Below are 18,653 nucleotides of genomic sequence, written 5' to 3'. Positions count from 1 at the left end.
CCACATTTTGACCTGCGGCTTTGCCCAATTTCCCCCGCGGTTTTGTGGTCCTGTTTTTTGAGGACCACGAAACTGCGGGGAAAATCGGGCGAAGCCGCAGGTCAAAATGTGGCCGCGCGGCTTCGAGTGGGAAACTGACCAATACAAGCAGATCAAAGGGAGGCGCGACCGTGGCGCAGCTCTTGTGTGAAATCAGTCACAATGTTTTTTATTTACAAAATTTATACCCCGCCTCTCTGCCCTCATGAGGGCCACTGAAAAGTATGCAAACGGAGAGTGATTTCAGCAAAGCGTACTTTATTCTATCCGGAACAAGACGACTTTGGCCGGCTCGCAGACTGGCTTATATCTCCCGAGAAACCGCCACCCAAAACACACCCCTACTTCCCTATAGGTTATTTACAGTGGCCGAGAGTCCCATAGGCTCTCGGCCGGGAACCTAGCCCCCTGATTGGAGCGGGCTAGGATCCGCATAGTTCATTGTTTCTTGAAGCGAAGCACGACATTTGTCTCTGGACTTGTCTGGACTGGATACATTACAGCCACCAAGGCAGCTAACAGATTTAAAACATAATAAAAGCACATCTAGAAACACGTACAATTAAAACACAAAACGTTGGGCAGGAAGGAGGGGGTCACTGAGGGGATACCAGATGAAACAAAAATGTCTCCACTTGCTGGCAGAAGATAGCAATGGAAGGGGGGCAGGTGAGTCTCTGGGGGGGGAAGAGTTCTGGTGCCACCACCAAGAAGGCCGTCTCCTGGGTTGCCACCTGCGTAATTTCAGAGGGCGAGGGCACCCAAAGGAGGGCACCCAAAGATGCTGCATGACAGACCAATGCTATCGGGCATTATCACACAACCCCAACCCACCATCATCCACATGACTAAATAAAGGAAAGGAAAAGAGAAAGGGCAGTGGACCGCCAGAGTTTGACTGATGCGCAGTTTAAGTAAATTACAGTTCAGGGCCTCATATGATGAGCAGGCACAAAATTTTTAAAAGCTACTAAATTGCCATTTTTTCCCCCTGAGGCTGTGGGGCCTCTTAAATTTGACATGGCTTTAGGGTCTCAGCATGCCTTAAACTGGCCCTGGTGGACTGACTGCACTCCCAGGGTGACGGGGAAACACTGCTGCACTTGCAGAACCTGTTATTCACTATGTCTGTGACCTCCCAGTTCACACATTACATTTGCCAGCGCAAAAGTACTTGGAGAGCCCGAGACTGACCACATTCACCAACACCAAAGAGAGAGAATTAACCTCCACCTTTTCCGCTAACAAGAGTTACTTTTCGATACCACAGAATAACAGCGGCGATCATTCAAACCTCTACCACTGAATAAACAGGACAATAGTTAGAATCTCTACAGTGCTTTTCCCAGCTACACAAATCACTTTATACACTCACTCGCACAGTAGCTATACAACAGCCACATGAAGTTGGCCAGCACTGTTATTTCCATATTGCATCTGGGGAGAATGTTAAGCCTGGAAGGTGCTTTTTGGTGGCTGTTTTTGGCTTCTATAAAGCCATCCAGGGATGTGGACTGGTACAGTATAGACCAATCTGGTCAGACTTCAGAGGCTAAGCAAGGTCGGTACTTGGAAGGGGGACTCTGCAGAGGCAGGCAAGGGCAAACCACCTCGGCTTCTCACTTGCCTTGCTGGGGTCGCCATCAGTCAGCTGCGACTTGACAGCACTTTAAACTTACACACACATACACAAAGTGACCAATGCTCCCTCTAAGCTGCAGAGTCTTGTGAGCAAAAATCCTACTTTGTGAGCTACTGGCATTAAAGTTGTGAGCGGGCGATTTGGCTGCTGCATAAATTAGTTTGCTCTGGAGCCATCCCTTCCTGAGCCGAGACAAAAAAATGTGTGAGCCGCAGGCTAACAACCCGTGCGCTGGCTCACACTAGTTCAGCTTAGAGGGAACACTGAAAGCGATCCAGAGTGACATTTCAGCAAAGAGGAGACAAAATAAGATGTGAGCTGGAAAATGCGTAGGTCACAACACCACACCAGCAGAGCCCATCTCCAGTTACTGGCAAACCTAAGTTATCGAAAACAACACAACTCTTGGCACACCTTTCAGGTCCCCAGTCCCAGGGCTACTGGACGAAAGAGAAGAACCTTCACATCTCCCCGATCTTTCCCAACCCTTCCGGCACCACCCACGGGCACAGCTCAGCAAAGAGCCACATTCTGCAAGGACTGTGCAGACCCCACTACAAGGGCAGCAACAACCTCTGCCTCCCCCAGCAACACTTGGCTTCGCGCCTTGGCGTGAGGGCCCTTAAAAAGCCAGCTGACGTTGCCAACTCGCCGGGAAAAGGGAGCCTGCTAACCGCATCCCCGCCAAATGGAGCTGGCACACACGCACACCCCCTCCACCCCTATTCCCCGGACAGCGACTGCCAGGGCTTGCGCCCACCGCGTTCCCTCCTGCCTCCTCACCCTCGTAGTGCAGATCCCAGAGCGCCAGCAGCAAGGGCAGCGCGGAGCCCAGCCTGCTCACACAAGCTCGAGGAGACACCATGACGGCCCCACTCAGCCCCCACGTGCGCCGCTCGCCCCACTAAATAGTTCGGCTCCGAACTCTGAAACTTTCAGCATTCTGAAGCTCGTTCCCTGGGGTGGGTCGTGGGAGCCGCCGATTGGCTGCTCGGACGCCTCGTCCCGCCCCTTGCTAGGCAAACGTGGAGAGCAGGAGAGGCTACTGTCAAGAGTCCCCTCCCCCTCCCCCTGGAGTCTGCGCATGAAGGAAAAAGAAGCCGGCGCCCACGACGTGGTGCCCTCACTTTGCCAAGGAAGAGTGGCGATTCAGGCGTATCCCCCGAAATACGACCGAGGGGGCGTCGTTTCAGATGGGAGGATGGGACGAAAACGAGCAAATGTGTTTTTCCTCCGCCCAGCCTGCTCACACAAGCTCGAGGAGACACCATGACGGCCCCACTCAGCCCCCACGTGCGCCGCTCGCCCCACTAAATAGTTCGGCTCCGAACTCTGAAACTTTCAGCATTCTGAAGCTCGTTCCCTGGGGTGGGTCGTGGGAGCCGCCGATTGGCTGCTCGGACGCCTCGTCCCGCCCCTTGCTAGGCAAACGTGGAGAGCAGGAGAGGCTATTGTCAAGAGTCCCCGCCCCCTCCCCCTGGAGTCTGCGCATGAAGGAAAAAGAAGCCGGCGCCCACGACGTGGTGCCCTCACTTTGCCAAGGAAGAGTGGCGATTCAGGCGAATCCCCCGAAATACGACCGAGTGGCGTCGTTTCAGATGGGAGGATGGAACGAAAACGAAAACGAGCAAATGTGTTTTTCCTCCAAGTGAGGGGAAAACATTACACTTGAGAGAAACGGATGCGAACTTTCGAGTTGCACACAGCTCTAAGCGTTGGATGTCCAAAAAGGATGGTAGCTGACATGATGTTAAAGTGGACAAGAGAAGTGTTTCGTTCAATTCATTCACTGTTTTGAAAGCAAAAAAGAGGACATATTTCTACTTCGAACAAGTGATGATCACTATGACAAATCTCACTATGACAAATCTCACCCTACTACTATTTAAACTGTGATAACTGCTACTAACTAGGAATATTTCTAACCTTCCAACCCCAACCCCATTTTCATCAGGTTTTTTTAAGCCCAAAAAAGGACAGATGCCAAAAAACAGGAGGACACATCCTCAAAAAAGAGGGCATCTGGTAACCCTAACTAAAGTGTTTATACCCTTTCCATGTAGCAGGATCCACAAGGGAACTTCACACTGATACAAAACCAAAGGACAATTAAATGACAGTAAGAAAATAAGGGGTGGAAATCCAGAGCAAAAGCTGCAACAAAACTACAGAATTGTCAAAGGCAACCTGATTTACAATGCACAATATGATGACATCTAAATTTCAAAACTGCCCACTCACCTTCCCTGGAAACCTCACCTCCTTTCCCAAACCCCTTTCATTTTCCTATGCCTGGACTGTAAATTTAAAGCTAACTGTGAACTAAAGGCTTTCGAAAGCATGTTCTTAAAATGCTGAGGTATTATTGTTACATGGCCTAGGCTAGGGCCATAGCTTGGGAACTTCCTAGAGATGGATGCAATGCTGGGAATAGTGGGGTCGGACCTCAACCGGGGTGTGACTCCTTGGACTCTGTCCTCCAAAGTTGCCATTTCCTTCAGGAGAATCAGCCTCTGTAGTCTGGAAATCAATAGTATTTCTGGGCGATCTCCGGCCCCTACCTGGAGGTTGGTAACCCTACCCAGGGCTCTTGCTTTTAGGCTTGATGGGCAGGTGTCATTCTGATAGGGGTTTTTTTTAAGCCACATACACACACAAACACACAATACACAGAGAGCTTTTGATTTTATTACAAAATCTTTGTAGGAGAAAAAAGATTGGCAACATAGGAATGACTCTCATTTTATGTCATTTATATAAGCATATGTTAAAAAGTAGAACCTCCATTCCCCTTTCCTTGTGACTGGAAGCCCTCCATCCAAAAAAAACCCCAACAGGCAGGGCTTGAATACAAAACTGGGCTGGAGCAGACAGGCCAAGACATAAGAACATAAGAAGAGCCCTACTGGATCAAACCAGTGGTTCAATTGAGTCCACTAAGGTAAAGTCAGTTGTGCTGAGATGTTGCCACAAGGGTGCATTTCTGTCCCAAGTAAACTGCTTCAGTCTTTTTCATACACGGCTCAAAAACGCTCCAGCATCTCAGAACATTTTCTTGATTGTATTCCATTTCCTGGAGGCACTGCTTAAGACTGTCACAACAACCCTGGGAAGAGATAGCATTTCGATCCAACAGAGGAGACAGCATCCACATTAACCAAAAGTCTTCCATGGCTAAAGAGCAGCTGTCGTAAAGGGTTACGTGTCCATCTGCATATGTGTAAAGTGCCGTCAAATGGCAACTGACTTATGGCAACCCCAGCAAAGGGCTTTCAAGGCAAGTGAGAAGGAGGGGTGGGTTGCCACTGCCTTCCTCAACAGAGTCTTCCTTGGTGGTCTCCCTTTCAAAAACCGCTCAGTTTCTGAGATCTGCTGAGACTGGTCTGAACCGTGCCTGGGGCCGGGGACTGCCAGAAGATGTTGATTCATGGACCTCAATGTCCTACGGGACTCATATGGGGAGAGGTGGTCCCGAAGGTATGCTGGCCCCTGGCCGTATAGGGCTTTCAAGGTAAGCACCAGCACCTTGAAACAGATCCGGAATTCAATAGGCAGCCAGTGCAGTTCATGCAGCACTGGGTAGATAGGAGCCTGCACAGGCGTCGCCGTCAACACCCGTGCTGCCGCATTCTGCACTAGCTGCAACTTCCGGAGCAGAGCCAAGGGCAGAGAGAGTTGCAATAATCCAGTCTGGAAGTGACCATCGCGTGAGTCACCGTAGCTAGGTCCCAGGGGCTGAGATATGGGGCCAGCTGCCTGATCTGCCTCAGATGGAAAAAGGCAGGCCTGGCAGTGGCGGTGACCTGGACCTCCATAGAAAGGGAGGCATCCAGGAACACCCCCAGGCACTTCACCCTCGACGCTGGCACCAATGGAGCCCCACTGAAGGCTGGGAGCCTGATTCCCTGACTCAGTCCCCCGCGACTCAGGTGCAAGACCTCCATCTTTGATGGATTTAACTTCCGTCGGCTCTGTTGCAACCATCCAGCCATCGCTTGTAACATCTCATCCAGATCTCCTGGGGTCGTGTCCGGGCGGCCATCCAACAGTAGACAGAGCTGGGTGTCGTCCGCATACTGGTGACATCCCAGCCCATACCTCCGGATAATCTGGGCGAGGGGGTGCATATAGATGTTGAACAACATGGGGGAGAGAACTGCTCCCTGCTGCACGCCACATTCTAGTGGGTGCCGCTGGGATAACGCCCCCCCCCCCCCCACGAGTGCCACCCTCTGTTCCTGACCCTGAAGAAAGGAGGTCAGTCATTGCAAGGCAAGCCCCCGTATCCCGGTGTTGGAGAGGCAGTGGGTTCCTCATGGTCAAACATATTGGTCAGCAGTTCCGTAGAGCCGTGAAAACGGAGCTGTTTTGTCAAGCGTTCCAATAAGAACTGACTGCACCGGTTGGGTCTCACTAGCGCTTTATTACAGGATGCCGCTGTATTTATTGATTTAGTCATATTGTATTTATTGGAATTGTATGGAATTGTATTTTAAATCTTGTATTTTCTGGTTTTAAATTGTATGTTGGTTTTAAATTGCTTGTAAGCCGCCCTGAGCCGCTTCGGTGGGAGGGCGGGGTAGAAGTTTAATAAATTAATTAAAATGCTGCCAAAAGATCGAGAAGGATCAGCGGCACCGATCCACCTCGATCCCGATGCCTCTGGAGATCATCCACTAGGAGAAAAATTTGGGAGACAGAGAAAAATTTATCTTTGTCAACTCTTTCCACCCCACGCATAATTTTATAAACCTCTCTCATGTCCCCCCCTTAGTTGTCTCTTTCCAAACTGAAAAGTCGCAGACTCTTCAGCCTCTCCTCATAGGGGCACGATCTTCTGGGAGCAGTAGCAGGGCAGAGAAGAGTTCTTGCATATCTGCTGCTTGTTTAAAGAAGGTTTGAGCAAGAGAACTTCCCATTGGATTCTGGTCTCACAGGACAGATCTGTCCGTCTCTTGCTTTCCTGCCTTGAATGACTGTCAAATTCCACGACCTGAAGTAGTCACTGCGGCGAGACCCCTTCTGATGCTGAGAAAGGTTGGAGTCTCTATCAACTGATCAAGCCTTTCCTGGATTTTCCCACCTAAATGCCATTTCCTTTCAAAAACCGAAGGTATTTTCGTCTCCTGGAAATCAAGATCAGCCTTGGACACTAAGGTAAAGTCAGTTGTGCTGAGATGTTGCCACAAGGGTGCATTTCTGTCCCAAGTAAACTGCTTCAGTCTTTTTCATACACGGCTCAAAAACGCTCCAGCATCTCAGAATATTTTCTTGATTGTATTGCATTTCCCGGAGGGCACTGCTTCAGACTGTCACAACAACCCTGGGAAGAGATAGCATTTCGATCCAACAGAGGAGACAGCATCCACATTAACCAAAAGTCTTCCATGGCTAAAGAGCAGCTGTCGTAAAGGGTTACGTGTCCATCTGCATATGTGTAAAGTGCCGTCAAATGGCAACTGACTTATGGCAAACCCAGCAAAGGGCTTTCAAGGCAAGTGAGAAGGAGGGGTGGGTTGCCACTGCCTTCCTCAACAGAGTCTTCCTTGGTGGTCTCCCTTTCAAAAACCGCTTAGTTTCTGTGATCTGCTGAGACTGGTCTGAACCGTGCTGCCTTCCCTCCTTAAATGTACCTTCACAAAATAAGAGCATCAAAACAGAGGTGGACACAGCTGTGAACAGCTGAGCACCTTAAGTAATAAAGTAGATGGTCTTTAAGTAAAAAGTAGATGGTCTTTATCAAGCACATTACACTTAGCAGTCAAAGGAAGCACACGAACATTAATGCCAAACATTACACTTAGCAGTCAAAGGAAGCACAGGAACATTAATGCCAGCGACTGCCACTAGAGGCCAATAAAAACATCCCAGTAATGAATTGTGTACGACAGGCATTGGTGTAGTAGTTTAGGAATGGTTCCTATTGGCTGAACAGGACTATGGTACGTCATGGGATATTACAGTCCTGGCCTGTCTGCTGCCTGTATTCGCTGCCTGCTGTGTATAAGAACCAGTTTTCCTTCTTTAAAAGAGTTGCATTTCCTAAAAATACAATTATGCTCCCACACAATCTAATATAGGAGCTGCGGTGGCTCAAGTCGTTAAGACGCTGAACTGCAGGCTGTGGAAGGTCAGTAGTTCAGCAGTTCAAGACCCGAGTGTGCCGCATGACGGACTGAGCTCCCGTCTCTAGTTCCAGCTCCTGCCAACCTAACAGTTCGAAAGCAAGAAATCGCAAGTAGATAAATAGGTACCACTTTAGTGGGAAGGTAACAGCGTTCCGTGCGCCTTGGTGTTTAGTCATGCCAGCCACATGTCCACAGAAATGTCTTCGGACAGCGCTGGCTCTTCGGCTTTGAAGCGGAGATGAGCACCGCAACCCTAGAGTCGGATTTGACTGGCTTTCGAGCGAGGGAACCTTTACCTTTACAATCTGATATAGTATTCTCATGAGGCAGTGTTAATTTTATATACACACACACACAATTTTATTCATTTATACCCCACCTTTCTCCTCTTCTCCTTTTTATCCTCACAACAACCCTGTAGGGTAGGTTAGGCTGAGAGAGTGTGACTGGCCCCGGGTCACGCAGCAAGCTTCTTTGGCAGAGCGTGTCAGACCATGAGTTCCACCCGTCAGTCACCTGTTGTGTGGCATAACTAATTTGGGAGTAGTCATAACGTTGAGGGGGGGGGCTTACTTCATTCTTGTAAGATAGGCAGTGTTAATTTTATATATACACACACACACAATTTTATTCATTTATACCCCACCTTTCTCCTCTTCTCCTTTTTATCCTCACAACAACCCTGTGGGGTAGGATAGATTGAGTGTGACTGCCCCCGGGTCACCCAGCAAGCTTCTATGGCAGAGCGTGGTCAGACCATGAGTTCCACCCGTCAGTCATCTGTTGTGTGGCATAACTAATTTTGGAGTAGTCATAAAGTTGGGGGGGTCTTACTTCATTCTTGTAAGACGGTAAATCAGCCCTTCTTCCTCTTGAGTCTCCCCAGAAGGGCTGGAAATGGCACCGTGATTTTTTTTTAAATCACCTTTTGGCCACAGTTCTCTAGTGTGGGCTGTACCACTTCACATTTCAGGGACAAAGACAGGACTATGGCTTAGGTGACCACAGGAGCCTCAGTTATCAGAGTGCCGTCCAAGGAGAACAGGTCTGCTGGATCAGACTGGAATCCAGCAAATGGTCTCTCACGGTAGCCAACCAGATGCCCTTTAGAGGAAGTTCCCCATCATGAATAATCCCCTATCAAATGAAAACTAGCGGTTTGCAAAGGGCTAGTCAAGAACCTTTCCCCCTGGCCCGTAGCTACAGTAGGGCATTTGGGGGCTCTGCCCCCTCAACAAGAGGCATGCCCCACAACAGCTGCTGCCCCCTCTCCCCCTCTTCCTCCCATCCTGTGGCATTAAAAGGGCCGTCCAGTTGATCAGCGGGAGCCCGTGGTCCGCCAATCAGCTGGAGGGGGAGGGCCCTTTAAATCTTGCAGCCATCCCTCCCCCTCCTCCAAGATTTAAAGGGCCCTCCAGCTAATCTCCAGGTCCTTTAAATCTTCCAGGAGGTGAGGGAGAGTGGTGGCTGCCGAGTTCCCTTTAAATGCTCTTTTTCTAGTGGGGGCTGCTCGCACCTGATCTCCAAGTGGTAAAATCGCTGTTGGAGATCAAGGAAGGCATGTGGCTGCCCCACAAAATTTCTCCATACCCCACCAACCCAAGATTTCTGGCTAGGGGGCTGCTTTCCCACAATGTGCTGATTTTTGCCGAGCATTTTTACATGACGGACATTCCAAATGTCACCCTCCCCAGCTGCAGTCTCAAGTGGTACAACTCATTCTGCCACCTCAGGATTCAACCATCTTGTTTCTGCCCAAAATGTGTAGCCCAGACCGCAGCCTCAGAAGTCCTGGCCTCTGCCTCGTAAAAGGCCACTGGGGGTGGGTGGGGGGCAGGAGCCACGAGAGAGTTGAGGAAATTATGCATGGCTTGGAGAGAGTGGAGCAAGAGAACTTCTTCTCCCGCTCCCGTAGTTCTAGGCCTCCAGGACAGCCAGTGAAGCTGATGGGCCATATATACAGGGACAGATAACAAGGTGGAAAGTATAATCAATTCTACTGCCTTATGGTGATCCCTCATGGTTCTTTTCAAGGCAAAAGATGTCCAGAGATGGTTTGCCATTGCCCGCCTCTGCACAGCAACCGTGGACTTCCTTGGTGGTGGTCTTCCATCCAAGTACTAACCAGGCCCTGGCCTCTTGAACGTCTGAGATGGAGAGCTTCAAAGGGGATTAGATAAACATATGGAAGAGAGAAGAGAAGAAGAGATTGGATTTATACCCTGCCCTTCACTTGGAGTCTCAGAGCGGCTTACAAACTCATTTCCCTCCCCCTACCCTCCCCACAACAGACACCCTGTGAGGTGGGTGGGGCTGAGAGAGCTCTGACACAAACTGCTCTTTTGGGAACAGCTGTGCCAGAGCTTGTGACTGACCCAAGGTCACATCAGCAGGTGCAAGTGGAGGAGTGGGGAATCAAACCTGGTTCGCCCAGATTAGAGTCCGCACACTTAACCACGACACCAAACTGGCTCTCAGAGATTGTCTGGGGGCAGTGATGCTCTGTAGTCTCCGTGCTTGTGGGGGTGACGGTGGGAGGCCTTCTGGGGTTCTGGCCCCACTGGTGGACCTCCTGATGGCACCTGGTTTTTGGCCACTGTGTGACACAGAGTGTTGGACCGGATGGGCCACTGTCCTGATCCAAACGTGGCTTCTCTGATGTTCCCCTGGAGAAAATGGATGCTTTGGAGTGTGAACTCTATGGCATTGTACCCCACTCCAGGCTCCTCCTCCAGATCTCCAGGAGTCACCCAACCTGAATCTGGCAACCCTAGTGCTTCTCCGCCGGTGGCCAGAGGGCACCTGGCAACCCCAGTGTGGTGTAGTCGCCTAAGTGTCGGACTAGGATCTGGGAAAGCCAGGTTCGAATCCCCACTCTGCCCCTGAAGCTTGCTGGGTGACCTTGGGCCGGTCACACACTCTCCTGACCTACCTCACAGGGTTGTTGTGAGGATAAAATAGAGGAGAGGAGAGCAACGGAAGTCCCTTGGGGTCCCCACTGGGGAGAAAGGTGGGATATAAAGGAAGTAAAAATAAGAAAATGAAGGCGAGCTCTACCATCCGCTACTAGCCGCGGTTCAGAAACAGGTCACCTTTGAATACTAGCCCTATCGGGAAACACGAGGGCAAGGCCTTGGCCTAGTCTGTGCCCTGTGGAACAGGAGGGACCCTGGCCTGGTCCAGCACGGTTCTTCTCCTCCTCAGACCACCGCACTCTCACCCCGGCGCCTCCCGCAGGCATCCCTCCCTCCCAGCCGCCGTGACTCAGCTCGGCCTTTCTGCAAATCCAGCGATCCCCGAGGAAGGACAAGCCGAGGCACGAAGACAGAGGGGAACCCAGGAGAGGCGGGAGGCGGTTGGTCCGGAGGGGGCGGGTGGGAAATCCGATCCCCTCGGGGATGTGCAGAGAGGGGAGCGCGGAGGCGGCGTGGCGGCAGGGCGACCGGAGGCCAGTGGGGAGAAGAGGGGAAACCCACCGAGCTGCAGGGGAGAGGGCCCGATGCTGCCGCTTAGCGCTCGCAATGCGTCCTCTGGGCTGAGTTAAAGACGGCTCTGGGGAAGAGCGAGAGAAGATCCCCGGGCTCCCTTTCTCCTTGCACTGGCGCATCGCTGCCGGCAGGGAGAGCCCACCCTTCTCCCGGCTCCTGCCTTGGGAAGGCCGAAGACGCAGCCGAAGAGACGGGGCGTCGCGGGGAGTCCTGCGCGCCTCCTTCCTAGGCCTTGGCCGCCCGGCTCCGGCTTCCTGGCCTCGTCTTTTGCAGGGCGTCAGAAGGCAAGCGCTTCGGGCAGCCGGGCATCTTCTTCTGGAATCTTTCCGGGCACGCTTTAGGTCCGCGCGCGTCTGCCTGGAAGACGCGCCGTGAATCCCAGCGGAAGCCCCGCGCCTGGACCTCCTGTTCCCAGATCCCATCCCTGGGACCAGAGTAAGTTTTGCGCATCGAGAAGAAGTTTGCGGGTCTTGGTTAGCACGGCGAGTGTGACCGCGGTAGAAGGCACGAGAGGAAGCCTTCCTTGGGACTGAACTTACTCGCCTCTCCATTCATCGGCGGGGTTGCGGTTCGCAGTGCGTGCATGCATTCATGTCGGTCTCCATGCATGAAAAGGAAGTGCGAGTCCAGCGGCACCTTGAAGACCGACAAAGTTTTATTCAAGCTATAAGCTTTCGTAGGCACGCAGGCTTCTTCAGATACACTGAAATTGCCAGCCCATACGTATAGAGGGTGAGCAGCAAATTTGCATCATATACAGCCTAATAAAGGTGTTTACAGATGCAAGGACCAAACTTTATGTCAAGGTGTAAGCTTTGGTGTGCAGCACACACACTTCTTCAGATATGTTGTCACGGAAGTTACCACCAGTCCATACAGTCCATCTGTTACACACCTTTATTATGCTGTGTGCTAATTTGCTGCTCACCCTCTACCTATATCTATGGTCTGGTAACTTCCACGTCAATGTATCTGAAGAAGTGTGCTGCACTCAAAAGCTGATACCCAGAATAAAGCTTTGTTGGTGTTGCCGGACTCGAACTTTGTTCTGCTGCTTCGGACCAACATGGCTGCCCGCCTGGATCTGTGAGTGAAAAGGGACCCGAAACGGAATCTTCAAGATGGTTTCAGAGGACAGCCAAGTCGGTCTGCAGTCGAACAGTGAGATTCGAGGCGACTCATGTCTGATGAAGGGAACTTTGACTCCGGAAAGCTTCTACCCTGAAAATCTTGTTGGCCTCTAAGGTACTACTGGGCTTGAATCTAGCTGTTGTCCAGGTTTGTATCCAAAGATAGCTTTTAGGAGTGAAACTGGTATCAATATGTTGTCGAAGGCTTTCACATTTTCATTAGTTGTTGTAGATTTTTCCGGGCTGTACGGCCGTGGTCTTGGCGTTGTAGGACCCGACGTTTCGCCAGCAGCTGTGACTGCAATCGTCAGAGGCATAACACAGAAAGGCTAACTGTGTCAAGGTGAGAAGGGAAAAAAAAGGTAGGCAGGTAATTTGTATCTACTCAGGAAGGTGGGGTAGGGCTGAGATTATCTTGTAGGAGTACCCCAGGCTGTGACATGCTAATGGAGGAGCTTTCCTGAGGAGGTTCTTTTGCACATGGATTGGCTGTTGAAATTCTAATCTTATCTGTAGCGCTGTTGTAAGATGTAGAGCATTTTGTGTTTTTCAGGACAGGAAACCATGCCCTATTTATTTTTAAACTCTCTTCTTTCCTGTTGAAATTGTGTTTATGCTTATGAATTTCAGTTGGCTTCCCTGTGTAATCTGACATGGTAATTGGATGTGTTGTCCAGCCTTTCAGTGTCTTGGAATAAGATACTGTGTCCTGTTTGAGTTAGGCTATTTCGTTTTCCTTCTGGCAAGAGCCAGGAGTCAGTGAAGCTTAGCTAACCGGACCCCCTTGAAATTAATGTCAGTCTGCAGCTTTCAAACTACTGATGGGATCTTATTTCATTGCATGTTAGGCCATTGTGACCTGCAATTTTGCTGTAATAAAAGGGAATATTTCATGATGCAAAAATCCCAAAGCTGGTGAGGAGGAGTTAAAGATGCCACTCTCTTCTCTAGTAGCGATTAGAAGCGTAATATAGATATTACATTTGAGAGAAACCGTGCATGCTGTAGCACACACTCATTAAAGATCTGAGAAAACACATGTACTGGAAATGGATTGATTATAAATGAAATATGATTAATCTGCTAAAAATGCCTTTGGCCAATTGACAGATTTACAGTGCAATCTTATGTGTGCTTACTCAGAAGTAAGATACACTGTGTTGAATGGGATTTAGTTCCAGGGAATTGTTTATAAGATTTCAACCACACAATCCACAAACTAGTGGAACAGGCACATTTACACAAACCCATCTACAGCCCAGTCCTATGGATGACTACTTGGGAAGTATCAGTTAAGACTGTGGCCTTCCTTTGTTAATGGGCTGTTCAAGTGGGTTGGTTTCAGAAGTGGCAGGTAAGCCCTTGGCCGTCTGCTACACAGAAATACTGTCTATTGACATATTGGCTTAAATGACACTATTAAGGATTTAATTAAGGTAATCCCCAACGCTAGAGCAGTTCTGGAATATTTGAAGTTTCAGTAGAGAAGTATTTTGAAAATCTTCAGAGAGCCTCTTTCCTAACCATTGAGTAACTCTCACTCACCCCTGCATGACAAGAGAGTGTGTCCTTTGGGCATACTAAAGTCTGGCACCTTCGTTTTCAGAAATTACCCACAGAGACTATGGCAAACGGGCTGACAAGAGAGTGTGTCCTTTGGGCATACTGAAGTCTGGCACCCTTGTTTTCAGAAATTACCCAGAGAGACGATGGCAAATGGCGCAAGTTGGCAAAAGAATCTCCTGTTTCAGTTATTCAGACAAAACGAGAGCGTCTCTGTGATGTAACGCTTAAGTGGATGTTTATCTGAAATGTAAAAGCTCTTTAAAGGTAAAGGTTCCCTTGCTCGAAAGCCATTCAAATCCGACTCTAGGGTTGTGATGCTCATCTCCGTTTCAAAGCTGAAGAGCCAGTGCTGTCCGAAGACGTTTCCGTGGTCATGTGGCCGGCATGACTAAACACCAAGGTGCACGGAACGCTGTTACCTTCCCACCGAAGTGGTACCTATTTATCTACTTGCAATTTCTTGCTTTCGAACTGCTAGGTTGGCCGGAGCTGGAACTAGAGATGGGAGCTCACTCTGTCATGCGGCACACTCGGGTCTCGAACTGCTGAACTACTGACCTTCCACAACCTGCAGTTCAGCGTCTTAACCACTTGACTTTACTCTTTACTGTAGTTTATAATTCACATCTGTTATTAGTGTGCCCCAAGCCCTCTCATTTGTTGGTAGGTTTGGAGCAAGCAAATGCTCTAGAGTGGTGTTTCCCAGCCTGTGGGTTGGGACCCAAAAGTGGGCTGTGGAGCCTCTGAAAGTGGCTCTCCTGCCCTTTCCAGCCTTCTTTTTCTTTCCTCCTCACCGTCTTCTCACATTCTCATCTCCCCTTCCTTTCCCGAGGATAATGAGGAGAGAAAAAGCTGTCAGGCAACTGAGTCACTTCACCGTAGTCACCAAAAGAAGGAGGGAAGGCTGGAGAGCGGGGCGGGAGCCAGTGTTCCCTGAATGTGCCTCCTCAAACTCTGGCTCTGGACCAGCTGGCAGAGGAGAAGGACATTGGGGTTGACAGAGCAGGCAGCTGCACCCTTTGTGTGATGTTTGTTGGTTTCTCAAAAACATCTGGTTGGGCCCTGAAGAAAACAGAATGCTGGAATAGATGGATGCCAAGGTCGTCGTTTGCCCAGGAACCAAAAAAGCCTGGGGTCTGCCCTGGACGGGTCACAGTGGGTGCCATGGCGCCTGCCAATACTTACTTGGGCATCTGCTAAGCTTTTCAGAAAGTGGGCAGAACCACTGTAAGGAAGGGCTTGTTACTGGCCCCTCTCATTAAAAAAGGGGAGTTCCTAGCACTGCATCCCTAGAGTCGGATTTGACTGGCTTTCAAGTGAGGGAAACCTTTACCTATGTCTACAAAGTGGAGCATTTGGCTCCGTCTTCTGCAGCAGCCATCCTGCAGTAGCTGGTTTGGAGCGGTGCCCTCCACTCCCTCTCAAATATCCATTGGTGATGCACAGGCTCAAAAGGATGGGGGATCCCTGCTCTAAGGAGCCGCCTGCGTTATAGGGAATTAGGGTGCTCTGATTGTTTTAACCCTGATCTTGATTCTGGGGCAAAGGAGGATATGGTGCATAAACTCTGAACAGTCTGTCCATACATCGTTTTTTTTCAATCTGGGTTCTAAATGTATATCACGTAGTAAAATCTAGAAAGGTTGCCATTTTAGTCAGTTGCACTGAAAAACGACGGTCTTGAGGCAACTGGCAGTGGAATCCTAAAAAGAATTACTGCAGTCTAAGCCAATTGCAACCAGTGAGCTTAAACTGGAGTAACTATGCTTAGGATTGTACTGTTAAAGACACAAACATACGCTTGTAGCATAAACTTTCATATGCAAGAGCCACCTACTAGATCAGATGCTTTAAAATAATATTCAGTGTTGAGTTACAAGGAGTTGACTCTGCCTAGTTGAATCTGAAAATATCTTCAGATAGAAAATTAGCTAAAATATTGTTTTCGGTACAGATGGACCTGTCTCGGCTTCTTGCTTTTAGTTTATATCCAAACTTGGATATAAAAATAACTGAACGAATTAAAGTTTTATATTTCATGCATATTAATTCAGAGAAAAGATTATGCTTTCTGACAGATGATGCAGGTTTTGATAAGGTCATAAAGATAGTATTATAAGCTAAAATATCAGACATAAATTCAAACAGATTAGACTGTAAAAATGTAGTCTATAAAGATTATCTTAATTATAATTTTTATTGCTGTCAACAGCCACTTTGTTCTTCTCCGAGCTATAATATTTTTAAAGGTTAACAAATCATTTGAGGAAGTCACAGAATCTTGTCCAACAATTATTTATAGATATTAATTTGAGTAGATTTGCTCATTGAGAGGGGAAAACTACTAGCTTTCTGAAGTAGTGGGATGAAGTAATTTTTTTAAAAGTTTTGGTTCGGATTTGACTAGTTACCACAGATTGTGGGTTTTGAAAACAGACACAATACGTCAATAGCAAACCTGTCCTGTATCAGGCTACAATCTCATGCATAGTTCCTTGGGAGGAAGTCTAGGTGGTACTAACTTCTAAGTAAACATATATTCTAAGTAAACTAAGTAAACAGATTCTGGGTTTTGAAAACAGAAACAATACGTTAATAGCAATCCTGTCCTGTATCAGGCTACAATCTGATGCACAGTTCCTTGGGAGGAAGTCTAGGTGGTACTAATTTCTAAGTAAACATATATAAGACTGAAAGTCCCATTTTGCACCATCGCGAGAACTAAAGGTAAAGGGGAGGTTCTGTCCCCCCACCCCAGTCAATCAAGAATAGCACGCTCAGGTGGGTAGTCATGTTGATCTGTAGCAGCAGAACAAAGATTGAGTCCAGTGGCACCTTTAAGACTAACAGAGTTTAATTCTGGGTATAAACTTTTGTGTGCATGCACACTTCCTCAGATACAGTGAAACAAAACGTCTTCAACCATTACATATAGGTGGGGGGGTTAGTTGCCAGGAAAGTTAGAGTCAAGATGCATACGTAACTGACAGCTACCTGTCAGCAGGTGGTGAGATAAGCCTGGTTCTGACCGGTTATGGCTAGCACTGAACAGTGTGCAGTCACCAGCTGATTGGTGGCACTTTGTACATTCTCTTCTGAGAAACTGAGCGTCTGGCGAAGCAGTTTGTTTGTATATTCTGTGAATAAAACCCTTGTACATAGTGTACCACTGGACTGTGCAGTGTGGTTACTATAAGGGACAGAGCAGCAAGAACTGCGGCTAAGAGCTGGTAAGGCTGAGCAGCTGGTGTCTTGGACCGCTATATTCACGCTCCCGCAACAGTCAGGTCCAGTGATCCCTGGAGTCAGTTGCATGCAAGATGCTTTCTGTGGGTACCTGTTTCCTCCGTCCCTAATGTGGCCTGTTATCATACAATCAAAAACGGGACAAGATTCACTGGAAAAGGCATGTGATTTTTCCATGGTACCAAGAAGCCTGCTATGCAGACTGAACTGGCTGAACAGACACAGCCTTCTTTGACAAAAAAAATTGTCAAGAGTATTTTGCCTTTTGCTCCTGTTTTGGATAGCTAAAAAAAAAAAAAAAGAGAGGGAAAAACAGTTCTGCATTCCTTAGAGACCCTCAGCTTCAGGTGCCACAGTGTCAAACACACACTAACACCCCAGAAGTTGCCAGTCTTTATCAGCTAATTAGGTGGGCAGAAATTCATCAAGTGAGGGAAACCGATAGCTGTGCCTATTGAATTACGGTATGGCTTGAAATTCAATAAAAGGGTCAGATGTCTTCTTTTTCAGAGGACAACTCTCTTTTCTAAAACCTGGCCTCTGGAAATGGCTGGGCTCTGTCGTTTAATCAATGGAAGGGGGGTGGGTTTTGAAGATTTTTGTAAACAGTCGAGTGACAACTTGTCACTCGAAAGATAGAACTAACACTCTAGTAGAAGAAGAAGAGATTGGATTTATACCCCGCCCTTCACTTGAAGTCTCAGAGCGGCTTACAAACTCCTTTCCCTTCCCCTCCCCACAACAGACACCCTGTGAGGTGGGTGGGGCTGAGAGAACTCTGACACAAACTGCTCTTTTTCAAGGACAGCTGTGCCAGAGCTTGTGACTGACCCAAGGTCACAGCAGCAGGTGCAAGTGGAGGAGTGGGGAATCAAACCTGGTTCTCCCAGATTAGAGTCCGCGCACTTAACCACTACACCAAGCTGGCTCTCTCTATCTATATGTAAGGCTTGAGGAAGTCTGTTTCAATGTATCTGAAGAAGTATGCATGCACATGAAAGCTTATACCCAGAATTAAACTTTATTGGCTTGAAAAGCGTGCATGCACATGAAAGCTTATCCCTAGAATGAGTCAACTTTGTTGGTCTCAAAAGTGTGCATGCACACGAAAGCTTACACCCAGAATCAAACCTTATTGGTCTTAAAGGTGCGCATGCACATGAAAGATTACACCCAGAACGAAACTTTGTTGGTCTTCCAGGTGCCACTGGACCCAGCCTTTGTACTATGGTGGGTGGCAATTGTGCTTTTATAGCAGTCGTGTGCATCTGTGAACCCAGGTGAGCAGAAGCAAGTGTTTCCCCCCCTTTTTTTTTTTTGAAGGAAGCCTCTTGTCTCTTTTTTGGGAGGGACCAAGCCAGGAGGACTACCCTACATAAGGTAAGCCTGCAAGGAGAAGACCCAAGAGAAGCCA

At 48.7% G+C, this 18,653-nt stretch overlaps 1 protein-coding gene across 1 annotated transcript in view; it reads right to left on the bottom strand.

Moving 5' to 3' along the window:
- The window catches only part of DNAJC3 (DnaJ heat shock protein family (Hsp40) member C3), a 65,149-nt gene extending 62,514 nt beyond the window's left edge, over positions 1 to 2,635 (bottom strand). Inside the window, exon 1 of the mRNA XM_015417132.1 lies at positions 2,465 to 2,635. Coding sequence (XP_015272618.1) covers positions 2,465 to 2,546 — 82 coding nt within the window. The 5' untranslated portion in view covers positions 2,547 to 2,635. The remainder of the gene's footprint in view (positions 1 to 2,464) is intronic.
- Positions 2,636 to 18,653: the final 16,018 nt, after the last annotated feature.

This window comes from Gekko japonicus, unplaced genomic scaffold (genome assembly GCF_001447785.1).
Source record: "Gekko japonicus isolate JY-2015 unplaced genomic scaffold, Gekko_japonicus_V1.1 scaffold927, whole genome shotgun sequence".
In the NCBI taxonomy this organism is placed as follows: Eukaryota; Metazoa; Chordata; class Lepidosauria; order Squamata; family Gekkonidae; genus Gekko; species Gekko japonicus.
Note: the sequence above shows the minus strand (reverse complement) of the source record. Positions and strands in the feature narration are given on the sequence as shown.